The sequence below is a fragment of the Limulus polyphemus genome, unplaced genomic scaffold (assembly GCF_000517525.1).
Source record: "Limulus polyphemus unplaced genomic scaffold, Limulus_polyphemus-2.1.2 Scaffold1357, whole genome shotgun sequence".
Lineage (NCBI taxonomy): Eukaryota > Metazoa > Arthropoda > Merostomata > Xiphosura > Limulidae > Limulus > Limulus polyphemus.
Window position 1 is genome coordinate 199,859 of NW_013666967.1, and position 15,845 is coordinate 215,703.

General features: G+C 30.5%; 1 protein-coding gene across 4 annotated transcripts in view; it reads left to right on the forward strand.

The window, feature by feature from the left end:
• Positions 1–15,833, forward strand: part of LOC106463241 (RNA binding protein fox-1 homolog 2-like) — a 106,048-nt gene extending 90,215 nt beyond the window's left edge. For 3 of the 4 annotated variants that reach the window (XM_022390687.1, XM_022390686.1, XM_022390689.1), the window contains 6 exons: positions 1,788–1,842; positions 2,069–2,186; positions 3,290–3,362; positions 5,053–5,156; positions 8,410–8,515; positions 13,657–15,833. In XM_022390687.1, coding sequence (XP_022246395.1) covers positions 1,788–1,842; positions 2,069–2,186; positions 3,290–3,362; positions 5,053–5,156; positions 8,410–8,515; positions 13,657–13,701 — 501 coding nt within the window. In that variant the 3' untranslated portion in view covers positions 13,702–15,833. The remainder of the gene's footprint in view (positions 1–1,787; positions 1,843–2,068; positions 2,187–3,289; positions 3,363–5,052; positions 5,157–8,409; positions 8,516–13,656) is intronic. The other variant, XM_022390688.1, reaches the window with a different exon arrangement.
• The last annotated feature ends 12 nt before the right edge of the window (positions 15,834–15,845 follow it).

The window sequence follows — 15,845 nt, forward strand, 5'->3', positions numbered from 1 at the left end:
TGAAAGCAATGAAGATTTTGTAGGTTTTGAACCAAACTAAATAACAGTAAACCTTTTTTTCTATTTACAGTATTTTCTTATTTTGATGTTTTGAGCTCTTTTGTGTTTAGAACAATATATATTAATTTTCAAAATATTAAATTGAATTTTTGTTCAATAAAAACCTTTCAAATGCGACTGTAGCTTTTTTTCCCCAAAACTTTGTCTTCAAAATAAGGGGGCGTCTTATATTCTGAAAAATACGGTATTTTGATTAACTCAGTAACATTATTTTGTACCATGTAAAATCTACAAAGCTGTGAACTATAATCATATCTTAGAAGTTTATTGGAATGTCAGAAAGTTAAAAGATTATTGTAAAGGTTTTACTCATACATGCTGCATTTGCCTACAAAATATTTTTGAAATTGAAAGTGTCCAAGCTTAAAAGGTTTACCTTCTTTCAGAATACTTTTTAACTGAAAGTTCAGGTAGTAATATTTTCTTTTTTAACAGACTGACTTCATTTAGTATTTTCATTACCACACAATTGGCTCATATTGTTAGGAAGGCTCATTATCATCTGTTATTTTTTGTTTGTTTTATTTGTGACCTGGCATGGCCTGGTGATTAGGACAGTTGACTTGCAACACACAGGTTACAAGTTTAAATTCTGTCACTGAAAATGCTTGCCCTTTTAGCCATGAGGGCATTATTATGTGGCAGTCAATCCCACTATTCATGGGTAAAGAACAGCCCAATGGTTGATGATCAGAGGTATTGGCTAGCTGCTTTTCATCTAGTGTATCATTTCAAAATTAAGGATGACTAGCATAGATAGTCCTCGAGTAGCTCTGTGCAAATTTCAACAAAGCTAACAAACAAACTTAGTTTTTTCTTTCTTGATAAGAGTTAAAAACTAATTAAAGTGTATGCTTTTCTTTAGATGGTGAAAGGAGGCTGGCTACTTTTATCTGTTAACTTAAAACACTAAAAAAAACACTGCCCTTTATTTAATGATTCTTTGGAACTTAGTTAAAAAAAAAACTTTCAAATTCATTTGATGGTTTTTATATATTTAGTTGTAAAAAATTAATTCAGTATGTATATCTGTTAATCAGTTAATTGAATTGAAAAATAATAATACTTGTATAATCATATTTAACAGTAGATTAAAAATATGCAAAAATGTTAGGTTGTAAAGTTTAGTAATAAAAGGTTAATTATCATGATGGGACATTTCAGAATGTCATATTTTTTTTATTGTGATTTGATGTGTCTTATTAGTAGTAAGTTAATCATTCAAATATAGTACTTGACAATTTGTTATATTATATTTTTGAGTATGTTTCAGTTTGCTAACCAGGTTTATTTTATTGTGATTATATATATCATAATTGACCTCAAGCAGCATGCTAATATCAGAAATATAATACTTGGTAACCTTGCTACATAGAAAATCAAAATATATTCCTGTTTACCATACTGAACTCGGCTAAAAACTTCTATTACTTTTATATATAGGAAAAGATAATTTGATATTTTTGCATGAAAATTATAAAAACTGTAAAAATGCTTATTAGGAGAAAGAGTAACTTAATTAATTGTTGAATAATTAAATATAAATACTTAAATAATTCACGAATTATGCATTTCTTTTTTTTATTTAAAGAATAATAATGTAAGTATGATTAGTAATTGCTGTAGTAGTTGTATAATATTTTTACATAATGTGTTACATGTTAAAATGTACATGAATATACATCTTTTTACCAATGTATTGAAATAAGTTTTTTATGTGACATCAGGTCAATAATGCTACAGCAAGAACTCAAACCAAGAAATCTCCAACCATCCCAAATGGTTAGTATTTGGTGTAATATAATTGTTCTGTTTGTATGTTTTTACATCGACTCACTAGTTGATTAACTCTATTCTTCTGTTAAAATGAAAACTTTTTTTTTCTTTTACATAATTTGATGAGCCATTACACTTGATCAACATGATACTTTCTGTTACAAGATTGGTGCACAAACTGAATATTTAGATATACATCCTCATTGACTCAATATTTTATGTGGGTTAACAGTTGCTGCCTTGCGAGGAGTAGCAATCCAGAGAGGTCGAGCACGTGGTGTTTTTGCTAGACATCCTTCACCACTTACAGCTGCAGCAGCTGCTGCTACTGCTCTGCATGGTTATGCTCCGTAAGTACACAAGATTTAGTCACCACAATATTTGGCTGTGTTCATATCTCTCTGGTGTTTTCTTATTATTTCAAAATCACCAAACAACTCACTTCTGAACAAGACTTGTGTAATATGAAAACACTACACCAATTCTAATTTTGTTATTGTTTCCAAGTAGATTAGGCTGTTTCCATTTGTTTCAAGGTTGGGTGTACACGTCATTGTAAATGATGCAGCAAAATCTTAGATTGTATCATTGCAACTTACAGCTTTTACTGTAAAGAAGATTATTTTTTATAACAGGTACAGCGTTTCGATCACTGGTGAGGTCATTCAGAAGTGAACAAGTTTTACCATACCTGTTCTGAAAAATAATCTTCCTTACTGTAAAAGTTGTAACTTGTATAAAGATAATACTTTATCAGTAAGTAAATTCAAAACAAAACTATTAAAATCTTAGATTTTTTTTTCAGTTTTTGACTTAAAAGTATGGCAAATTAATACAGAGCATTTACTTCTGTATATAATAATAATTTTTTTTTTAATTCACGGGTGTATGTAGTAGTAAGTAAATATTTTTTACATTTTTGTTTTATATATGTCTAATTTTTGTTGGATATTTTCTAAGAAATATTTGAACTCTAAAGGATAATATTTAATGATAAACTACCCAGCTAGAACATGGTTAGAATAAATTTCCTTGAGAAAATGTTTATTACAATCATTATATTATGAAAATTAATATTTTACTACAGAAAAAATAACTAATAAAAGTTTATAATTTTAGTATCTTCAGTTGTGCATTCACTAATGTTCCCAAAAGACAAGCACAAAATAAGACCCAAAAAATAAGAACTCGAAGTAAACATATTTTATTATTCACAAACTCAATTACTACAGGGTTAAGCAATAGACTTTTTTTTTCTGTAAAAGTAAAATATAGGTGTGTATGTGATATTGTTTAATTGTGGTTTTTCAGTAAAGTAAGATGTTGTATATAAACCTGAGTATAACCTCAGTTACTTTGTAAATTTTGTTTATTGTATGCTTCTGGAACACTTTGAGAAATTTGGAGCCAGTTTGTTTTTCTCTGCCAATTCCTTCTCCTTTCTCTGTTTTAGACTCATTTCACCAGCTAGTATCTATCAAGACCCCTTTCTGGCTTATGCAGGAGCTGAAAGATACCAGTTACCTGTAAGTACATGTCACCTGCTATGTAGCTGTATTTCCATTTACTCTTAACAGTAGGTTTCAAAATTACCTAGAAAAGAATTAGGCACTTATTTAACCATAACAGGTTATTTGGAACATAGACTACTTTTATTTGTAGAAAAGACTAAAAAAAGTAGTTTGCAAAAGCTTTTACAATTTTTTTCCCACTGTTTATAAAGTCTCAAACTTTCTTTTTTTCTTACATATTTTAAAATTTTATCTTTTCACTTGTTTTTCAATAACTAGGAACTGTTATTCAAGTCATGGGAAAAACAAAGGGAAGGAACAAAATACAGAGTAGTGTTTGTGAAAAAAAGTAGTCATCGGAAAATACTATTTTTGCATGTTAAATATTGATCAACAACATGCTGTACACCACCTACATGTAAAATATTTTATGTACATTAAAAAAAATATATATATAGAGTGGCCTAAAAGTAGGTTTCCAGTTACGTATGGACTTTTTCTTCTGGGGAGTACTCAAGGACAAAGTGTACAGTAGGAAATCGTGGAATGTTTATGAAATGAAGGGGTACATCACAGATACATATACAGAACTTGATGAACTGACAGATTTGTGCCAGAAAGTTTGCAGAAGTGTGGAAGGTAGACTCCAGGCTTGTGTTTCAATTTGAACACCAGCAGGATTTACTGTCCCATAATTTGATGTCATGTGTAAAGTGCCGTTATACAAATTATCAATCATCAATTGTATAGTTTAATTTTAATTTAATCACTTTACATAAATTATCAATTATCAACTGTATACTTTAATTTTGATTTAATTATATTAAATATATTATCAGTTATCAACTGTATGCATACTTTTGGGGGCCACTCTGTATCTGTATGTGTTTTAGCCTTACACTTTTATAACAGAAGCATTTAACACATTTTTATTTTATCTATTGAGGTTAAAAATTTAAACACCACATCTTACAACTAGAAGCATTGAAATAGAAAGACAACAATTGAAATAGTCATACAGAGGAAATTGAAAAATGAAAACATCTTTGTTATGGTTTTGACTGACTACTATGTGTAGCACATATATATGTCAAATTAATACACTAGTAATAACTCATGTGATTTCTTAAGCCTATTATATAGCAGTAGTCCTTAGGTTACATACCTCAATAAAAGGAAACTACAAGTAGTGCAACAAACCTTTCATTTTGTCCATACATAATCATGTAAATATAATGAAATTTGTATCCTTCATATCTATTGAGATATTTGCTATCACTGACCCCGTATCTGTTGTATGAAAATTTTAATACAAAATATGATATAATATGCGATAGATTTCAGTACAACAGATGCTAGATGTTATTGCAAAAAGTTCTACTCAAGCTAGAGAGCAAAATTAGTGTAATAAAAAGCCTTTTTTTACAGGATAAAGTAAAACTGTAAAATTTGAAAGCTTGAAAGAAATATAACTAGTAGAATCTTTTAAATCAAGATAATGATTTTTTTTTCTTTAAGCAAGTGTGACTCACTGGAATGTCTAAGTAATTTGGATGTATATATGAAAATATCTATTAAAGAAATGCACGTGTGTGACAGTGACCAGAAAAATCTGGAATTTGTTTATTTTTGAAAATGGTTAGATTCCAAAAATGAAATTCTCTTGAATAAATGTGCTGACAACTGTTTATGTTTCATTCCACAGGCCACTTATGCAGCTACTGCAGCTTATACAGCAGCTGCAGCCCGAAGTTATGCTGCTGCAGCAGCTGCTGCTCAGCCAGTTGCTACATATGCAGCAGTAGCAGGGTAAGTTCACTGTATTGTTGCCGTAAACATTCACCACTTTTTAACTATTTCTTTAAGGTGATGGAAAAAAATATTTCTTTTACATTTACCAAAGTCTGCAGTTTACTGTTTCCCTTTCTCTTTCTCTCTCTCTTTTTTTTTAATAGAGAAAAAATGTAACTAGTGGCTTAATACAAAAAAGCGGGTAACAGATCCTGTTGATTTCAACAACTGGGGAAAAAACACACTTATGTATAAAGTTGAAAAGCTAGCATAATAATAATAATTTCTTAAAAGACAGATCTGGTATTTTAATAATCTTGTAAGTCAGGTTTTAAGTGTGAAGGAATAAAATTCTTAAAACACATATTACAGATTTGAAAAAAATGTTACAAGTGTAAAAGTATATAATGAAATATTTCAAATGGACTTATTTTACTTTAATTATGTGCCTGATAACTTTGAAAACAAAAAAAATATACTTTTTAATACACAAAAGTATTGTTAATTTATCGATATTCACAACCACAAGAACTGGGTTGGTAAGTAACACTGGACAAAAATAAAAACATTTGCCAAATAGAGTTAAAGTTTAATAGTAAAAAGTTCTTCAATTCCTGATCTCTTCTTGTATACACATTTTGATGTAAAACTCATGAACTTCTTATAAGAATAGATGCAAACCTTTTATGTAACAAGATCAAATATATATATATATTGGCTGTTCAGTATTTACTTTGTATAATATTGAGAAATCTCATGTAATGGTTTAGAAAATCTTCTTTTTCTTGTATTGATTTAAAGACCTTTGTAATGTTGAAACATATCACCATTTCCCCAATATTACAAGGATGGAATTAGCATATTCATGGGGTATTCCTGAATCTATAGTTTTTAATATGTATTTACTTATGATGGATTTTATATGTTCAGTTATCATCATAGTTCTTGTAATAACTTCTAGAGAAATAATGTGTATAATATTCAGATACTTCCTTATGACCCCTTCTGTATTTTCCCAGTTTGGAATTTTGACTTACGTATATTTTGAAAATCTGACATTGCCATTCTAAATAAAAATATAATTTCTGTTTGTGACATATTTTATCCGGCATGTGGTGTGAATTTAAGTTAGTGAAATATGTAAGATAGCATGCACTAATTGTTTGTATAGTATGTGCACTTTCCCATTGTGTCTTAACCCTGCATTAGTCTTCTGTAAAAATATTACAACTTGTTTCTTTTTTACCACCTAAACTAAGTGTAACAATTTAACAAAAACTAGCCGAATACTGAAGCTACTGAACAACATACATGTATGTGCTTCCATCTGTTGGTACCAATGTTTACAAAATATTTAGGATCTCTGAAGATCCTGGAAGACTAATGCAGGGTTAAACACAGCTGAACATGGAGTTGAAAGATAATTTACACTTGGACCTAATTATAAAAACTTTATAAAACTATAATATGTGTAAGCTTACCAATATTGCCTTGTACAAATAAATTAAATATGAATAAGAAAGAAAACCTATATTTATGCTTCCTCATTCATGCTTTGTTAGTCCATTGATTACCTTTAAAGAAACCCTAATGCTTGTATTCTATCTGGGTAGGCTTACAGCATTTATAAATAAAACCAAGTAATTTCAACACCTTTAAACTTTATTCATTCTGAAATTTTGAAACTAAATGTATCGAGTTTAGTAATTAAGTTTTTGTATTAACTTATTTGATGATCAAGGAAATAAATGTTATTGAAGTCAGTTCGGTAAAATGTTAAGGCTGACACAATAAACAGTAAATTATTTTATTTTTGTAGGTTTATAACCTTCTGTGGATGCTGTTTTGTTTGACTAATAGATATTTCAAGAAAGGCTAAATATTTCTGATAACAATCAGGTTGAAATTCTCTTCAAGTAAATGGTCTTTTTATTTCATTACAAAAATGACATTGAGCAGATTTTTTAAAACCGTTAGTAGGAAAAAATAGATCTGTGAAGAAGTCACTAATAAAGGTTTCAACTGTTGGTTGATTTTGGTTTGATGTGGGTGTAGTTACGGAAGATGGGACACATCTGTTAATTGATTTTGTAGAAGAGCTAGATAGACAAAAATTAAATTTGTTTGTAATTCTGTACTAGAACTTATATTTAGACAAATTGCTCTTCTCCAGATTTCTGTTGGTTGAAATAGATAAGTTCATATAAACCTCTGTCAGGTATTTTACAAACATGTACTTTGAAAGATATTTCTAAACATTTTAACTGTGACTCAACCTGATAGCACACATACATCTGAATGCCAAAAGAAACAAAAAATTATAAGCCATATTTATGCAGCTTAAAGTAAAGGTTAATGCAGCTGATAAATTATAATTATTCATTTAAATAATAATGGTTTAATGTTTTATGACATAAAAACAAAATATGGGCCAGTTTCTTAAAGTCTCATATAAGGGTAAGAACAATAGTCCCTGACTATCTTGGTATTTCTCCCCATATTACTGCTCCTTGAGCTAGTTAAACAAACAAAACAATTGTATAGCCAAGTAATCCAAATTAGAAAATAATTCATGCATGTGGGAATTATCTCTTTTATCAGAAAGCACATGAAGCATGACTGTTCTTATGTTTATGTTATAGTCTCCTTGATCTTTACTCACAGATTTTTTTTTAACATGTCAGTATTGTAACTTTTAGATTAACATACAAAAAGAACTCAATAAATATAACTCGTCAGACCAAACCAAGCCCAAAATGTGGCTAACATGAAGTAATGTGTGTGCAGAAGTTTTAATAATTGTTCAGAAAACAAGAGTCTAATAACACTCTCAGTATGATCATACCTACCTACATATGTAGATTTAAATGTGCAATCTTTACAGTAACATTTGTTTAAGCCTCAAAATTGATGCAATAGAGAGTATGTTGGGTTGAACTGGAAGTTTCAGTGAAAAGGTAACCAATACTATAATACTACTTGTTTCACTGAAATATAGAATTGTAATTTAAGTACTTATGGTAAGGTTGTGGTGATTGGATATCAGTTGTTGTCATGGTTACTAGCCTATATCATTGCCAAAGTCTTATTTCTTATTAGTTGTTTATTTTACTAATTCGTAACTAATTATAATAATAAATAGAATGCAAATTAGTATTCAGACTTGGGTGTTCATATAGGCTTGTAAACATGCCATGGTTTGTGAACTTGTTTTTAATATTCTTATTTTAGAGATTATAATATATATATATTTTTTTCCCCTTTTCTAAAGATCCCCATCCCTCTACTATGCATATGGTAGAGAGTTTACAGACCCATACCTAGGGCACAGTATTGGTCCAGTTGCTGGATATGGGGTGAGCTCAGCTTTGAATAAGGTAGAAATTTTTAAGTGAAATTACAGATGCCCTTACAGCATTGTTAACTATTCAAAAACATTTCATCAGCTTTTCACTGGTTGCTAGTTTTGACAGTTCCAGTTAACAAAAACACATCTGAAAGAATTTTTTTTGTTACCTTTTTTATAAATGAAATGTTATATGTGGTAAATAAATTGTTTTATGCTAAGACTTTCCAAAAATTTACCATTTCAACAAGAGATGAATTATATATTTCACTGTTCTGAACTTTTAATAAACGAACTGCACTATTCTGTTTATTAACCTGGATTGAAGTGTATTAACCCTGTGTGATCAGGTGAGGGTCAAAGTGCACATATCATGACCTTTTTCAGAATGTCACTCAACATGGTATTATGTATTTCATGTTAGAGTTACCAACTATACTTTACACTACATTGCTGATTTAATGACAGTTCGTGGTAGAGGAGAATAAATACTAGATACAGTATACAGGGTTACTGAGATATACTACAGTTCATGGTAGAGGAAAGTAAATACCAGATACAGTGTACAGGGATACTGAGATATACTATAGTTCATGGTAGAGGAGAGTAAGTGCCAGATACAGTGTACAGGGATACTGAGATATACTATAGTTCATGGTAGAGGAGAAGTAAGTACCAGATACAGTGTATAGGGATACTGAGATATACTATAGTTCATGGTAGAGGAGAGTAAGTGCCAGATACAGTGTACAGGGATACAGAGATATACTACAGTTCATGGTAGAGGAAAGTAAATACCAGATACAGTGTATAGGGAAACAGAGATATACTACAGTTCATGGTAGAGGAAAGTAAATACCAGATACAGTGTATAGGGATACTTAAAAAACTGTAGATATGCATTATTGAGGTTGTAGAGGTTATGCAAATTCAGTATGTAAACTGAATGATGAATTGTTATTGTATTGTTATTATTCACATGACCATCATCTTGTGGTCCAACTTGTCAGACTTGAATAAGACTGATGTTGGCAGTTCACAAACATATCTGAGTACAAATATATTTGTAACACATCAGGTTTTTTGTGTGCAACAGACTTGTGCATTTGAATAAAAGGTTGCCACATTTCTTGTAGATATAGGTCCATTGAACTGACCCTGTATACATTTGGTTAAGCAATAGAGTTTGTATGTAGTTCTTGTTGATCATTTACTGTTAAACTGTTCTCTACTTTTAGGTTCATTACACTCATTCAGCACATGGTTCTTAATGCTGGAAAATGACATAGATTATAAAAATTGCACATTATTGTATGCAGACTAATAACCACATAGTGATGGATCCTGTATAACAAAAAACATTTACTATTAGTACATTTATATTCAGATACAACATTTTAAGCTTGGATTGTAGGTATTTGATTCTTAAACCTCAAGAAATGTTGTACGCTTAAAGACACATCACAATTAAACCTGCAGGTAAGTACAGTTGATAACTTACATTCTAAGAACCCGTGAGTGAAAAGAAAGGAGAATTTGCATCTGCCATATCCATTATTGATTTCTAATTAAAATAGTTTATCTGTAATTGGCAATACTAAATAAATTCTTTGTTTAGCAATATTCTTGTTTGACTATGTAGGAACGCTTATATAAATAGTCACAAATAATAGGATTTGTAATGCCTATTGGAGAGGCATTTTTCAAATAAGAATGTGTTGATATTTTGTATTTCTTTATGGAAAATTTCATACTACTTGCTTAGTTTGTGTGCTTGGTGAGCTAATATTTCATGGTATCTGTACAGATAAAATTAAATATTGTTAAGTTCATCTGCTTACACATACCATATAAGTGTTAGTTTAACAGGTAATAAGTAACTAAGATTATGGAATAGTTAACGGAGGATATTGTACCAAAAGGTATAAAAACTAATCAAAGCCATTAGATGTCATAATTATGTCCATTTAACTTTAATTAGCATGGCTTTCAGGAAACTATAATATTAGTCCATGTTTAGTCCATGTATTACTTCTCCCAAACAAGAGATCATCAAGCTGAGTAATAAAATACAAGAATCATTTATTAAATCCGGTTATAATTTTTGAGCTTTTATCTATATATTCACATCATCTTGAGAAAGCATAAATTAAATTTATCTTCTCCATCTCCAGTGCAGTTTTCTAAACTGTCTGCTCTTGTATTTTTGTTCAGCTGCTGTAGACAGCTTAGTCAGTGAAATTATTACTGACATTTCAAAATCTTTATTAAGAACTTTGTCTATTGATCTGCAACAATTTAGTGTAACACCTCATTACCATGAACACCAAGTTTGGGGTAAATTTTCAGACATTTAGAAATTTAGCTGTAAATGGCAGAGATTTTTTGGTTTGTTTTGAATTTTGGACAAAGCTACATGGTGGCCCGGCATGGCCAGGTGGTTAGGGCGCTTAACTCGCAATCTGCGGGTCACACGTTCGAATCCCCATCACACCAAACATGCTCGTCCTTTCAGCCATGGGGGTGTTATAAGTGATGGTCAATCCCACTATTCGTTGATAAAAGAGTAGCCCAAGAGTTGGCAGTGGGTGATGATGACTAGCTGCCTTCCCTCTAGTCTTACACTGCTAAATTAGGGACGGCTAGTGCAAATAGCCCTCGTGTAGCTTTGCGTGAAATTCAAAACAAATAAACAAACAAAGCTACATGAGGGCTATCTTCACTAGCTGTCCCTAATTTAGAAGTGGTAAACTAGGGGGAAAGCAGCTAGTTAAAACCACCCACCGCCAACTCTTTTACCAATGGATAATGAGGTTGACCATGACATTATAATGCCCCCACAGCTGAAAGGGAGAGCATATTTGGTGTGACGGGGATTCAAAACTGCAGATTTAGAGTCCAGTGTCCTAACCGTCAGACCATGTGTGGCCCCCCCATGGCAAAGTAAAAACTATGTTTTATGACATTTGTTTCAAAACATAAGTGGTTAATTCATTCACAACTGGATGTGACATGCTTAAGAAAGAGATTGACTTTTTTTTCTTTAATTTTTACACCAATAAATGTTAATTGTATGTTTAAAATCAAAATGTTAACTGTCTCAACCCATGTCCTAAGTTTTTGTTTAAGATGTAGTAGTAGAATATATTTTTTAAAGTAGTTGTACTATTCCTTATACCCACTAACTTTGTTTTTTCATTAACTTCTAAGGAGTTTTTAGATCAGATAATTTTGAATAAAATTTATTTTAATTTGCAATTATCAATTATATATTTTCCAACACCTTTAAATCATACAATATGCTGTTTTAAGACTATGGTTGTGAATTTTTCATGTACTCGACTAAAAATGTAATATTTATACAGTCGTTTCAATTTATACTTGGAAAGAGTCCGGATGCAATATCTAGAAAATCAAACAGCGGTTAAACCAATTCAAGTTAACCAAATGTTAAATATCACTTGAAATTTTTAAAGATAAATAGACATATGACGAATCAACTGAACATTTACAGCCTTGGCAACCTTTTGAGGATTAGTTTAAATAATTACAATTAAGAACCATTTGACTGATTATGCTTTCCCTAAGTGAGCTTCTGTAATCATATTTTGTGCAGTAAAAATTACAACTGCAAATGGAAAATTCTCAACAAATAGTGCCGTTATGATTTTGTATCACTATCTGTTGTACTAAAAATGAACAGTGCGTTTAAAAAAAATATATCGATATATATGAAGCAACACTTGTATCATATTATTTCTCAGGTTGTTTATTAAATAATGTAACATTTAAGATATTTCTTTTGTTTTGCATGGTGGTTCATAAATCTCCTATCTTGCTTATATGGATGTATACACATCACAAGTTCATTATTGAAAAGTTAGTTTTAAGTTGATTCCTGGCTTTCAAAATTGGTAATAGATTTCTGAGGTTTGTAATTTTCTTATAGGGAACTGGTATAAAGTTTGAAATACATACCAGTGAAAGTCTTCTTATAAAATGTTACACCTTCAAATTTACCATCTTTAATCTGAATAAAGATGTCTAAGTATGGAAGTTGATGTTTAGCTCTAAACTTGATATTAGGATGTCTACTATTAAGATAATTCAGAAAAATACATATTCAACACCTTTAACAGTAATAAAGGATCATCTATAATAAAGGAAGAAGGACATTCTTGAAGACACGCTTGTCATGGTGACACCAAAATAAGGTATTGAGTGATGAGACTAATCTAGATACCATACCAACACCATCTACTTGATCATATAAAATCGTTATCAAATTGAAAATGAGATTTTTTGGTGGTAAAATTCACCAGTTTCTGAAACACGTGCTTGGGAAATCTGATTTTAATATTTTCATTTTGACATACAAGCTCTTTGCATATATTTATTATCTCATCTGAAGGAATATTAGTATAGACTATATATATAAAACATTAACTCCATCATTAAAATTGTAAGTGTGTATTTCTTGAGGGAAGAACCTAAAACTGTCTTTGACACTGTATTCATTTTTTCAGGTTTAAGAACCAAATACTTATATTAAAAACTTCAGGTGCAGTATGTGAATATAAATATCCTAAATGTACTTTGTTATGGTGGATTTACCACAAGGTGGTTACTAGTTTGAACATAAGAACATGCAAATTTAAAATCTATGTCATTTTCCAGTACTAAGAACCATGTACTGAATGAGTGTAATGAATCTATGAATAGAAAACTTAAAGTCCTTGAAAGGTAAATAGAATTCAACTGAGGTTAAATGAAGAGTTTGTTTACTTGTTTGTATGTTTTGTTGTTAAGCACAAAGTTACATAATGGGCTAGCTTTTAAGACTTGTCACGGGGGGGGGGGGACTAAACAGGGTAATGCAGTTTGTTAATTATTAATTCTATAAGCATTGTGAATTTTGGTAGCAAACAAAAAATTGTTGTAACAGTCAATATGATTTATCTTATTTTGAAACCATAAATAGTTATCCTATTTAAGTTCTGAAATAATTTTTTCAAAGCAAATGAGCCATTATTGAATGGCATCAAATCCTAAGTTTTCGTTTTTAACTAAAAACAACATTTTGAATTTAACCAATAAACCATTTTTTTCTCTACAGTTATTTACAAACAAGTAAAATCATTGTGTTAACTTGAAACTTGTATTGCTGTCTAGGCTGCAGTCTACCGGAGTGGATACAATAGGTTTACCCCGTATTAAGTTGGAGAAGCCTGGTTTTAGTTTGCAACAACTTTTATATAAAAGCTCAGATTTGTTACCAGGACGAAAAAGAATCTGATATTGATTATTTTTGTGACATCGACTGCACCGGACAGTGTGATGGGATTTTATGAACTGCCTATATTCACATGTAATACTCGCACACCTTCAAAGCTTTTTATCATTCACTATTTATTCATGATCTGTTTTTAATGAAAGTCCATGTAAGTTGACCCATGTTTTTGTGTATGCCTCTATCATTGTATCTCTTTGTTACCTTATATTGTGCAGTGTTAAGTGGGTTTTTGCATATATTTACCAAAGTCTGAAAATAAGTATTAGTTTGGCTTCCGTGTTAAAGGAACGAGGCTTTACACCAAGTTCTAGTCACGAAAGATTTTTTTCTCACTTTGTTTGTTTAATTACTATTTCCAAATTGGTTGTTCCATTCAAAAACAAGGCTTACTGATTCTAAAATTATAACACTATGCATTTTCTTCATTCAATTTTACTTTAAAATATCTTTGATGTTGTATTGATCTCTTACTGAAACATATTCGTAATGGTTGCGACATAATTCATTTAAATCTATGGACTTCCATATATAATAAGTAATGTTATGATTTAAAACTTTAAGAAAAGACAGTTACACTTAACAAAGACTGCTGTTTACTATATAATGAAGGAACCGTTTGTTTCTTCAGTGCATTGTTTGCAGAATTAGGTAGAAAATGTTTGTTTTACATAGTATAGGCAACTATGATAACTAAAACTAATTTATTGATAGATCTTGTGTGACATAATTGTTGGTTTTGTAAGCAATCAAAATGATCTGAAGTACTTCTATTTCACCTTATTACTGTTTAATCTTATTTTGTGTTTGTCCCTTAACATTTCAACAGAGTAAATGTTACTATTTTTCCATGTTCACAGAATGGTATGTTGTTTGTTGGTTAGGAGCGCACATGGATGTTATAACCTAGGCTATATCGTGTGGGTAAACTCTGTAAAAAAAAGGGGGGGAATAATTATTGAGACATTACCAAAGAGATTACACCTCTTGCACAATAACAAGAAAATGGCAGCTTTACAATTATTATTTGTTTTTGCAATCTTTGTTGAGATTCAATGAGATTTATCACCATCTATGTTCATGGCAGTTATGTGTGCAGAAGTTTCACATAAAATCCAAACTTCTGTGTTTCCCTCAGACTTGGGTAACAAACCTCGCTGTTTTAGTAAGTGTATGTAACAAGACTATCATGACTAGTTTAAATTTGATGCTTTTCAAATCATGGTTTATTAATATGTATGTAGTTGTCTTATTTCCTTATTGGGACAGAGGAATTTACCATGAAGTGATTAGGATTATAGAAAGTTGAAAATTTAGTGAAGGATTTAAAGAGAGAGTGCCACCGCAGCTCATCTATTTATATATTATGTTTACTATTCTTTGATTGCATAACAAAGGGATACATACCATCAATAGATTGTAGTAATGATGAACTACAAAGGTGAATTTCTTATTAGTATTATAAGCTTCCTGTACACTTATAAATAGTATAAAAATTTTCTTTTTCACTCTCTCTCTTTGACATCGTTAGAGCAGGAATCGAACCTTTACAGTTGGTAGACAAATTACTAGTTAAGGTCAGTAAAGTATAGGCGGACTAGTCAATATAATGATGAAAACCTAACCTGTTAATAATTCTTGCAGTAGCAAAGAATACTAGTATTAGTGAATTAATCATACAATACTCTTTGTATGTCTGTTTACACGTCTCAAATTTTTGGGTTTAATAAAAAAACAAAGCTGATATGGACTGTTGAATTACTGGTACAACAGGATTCTTCACGTGTGCTATTGAATAGTTATTCGGAAGTTTTTTATCTTGCCGAGCTGGAAGGCATAGACTGTATCCTCTCATTACTGTAGAGTCAACTGACCTATATTATAGTAGTAATATTCACGTATTAAATTGTCTTGTGTATTATATATATATACATCTTCATCTCAATGATCAGACCTCTAGAGTAGTGTATTATTATTTTATTTATTGGTTACTGTATCAAGTTATGTATACCAATGTGTGTTAAAATTAAATTCTAAGAATCTCCTCTTTTTTTTTTTTAAAAAAAAAAAA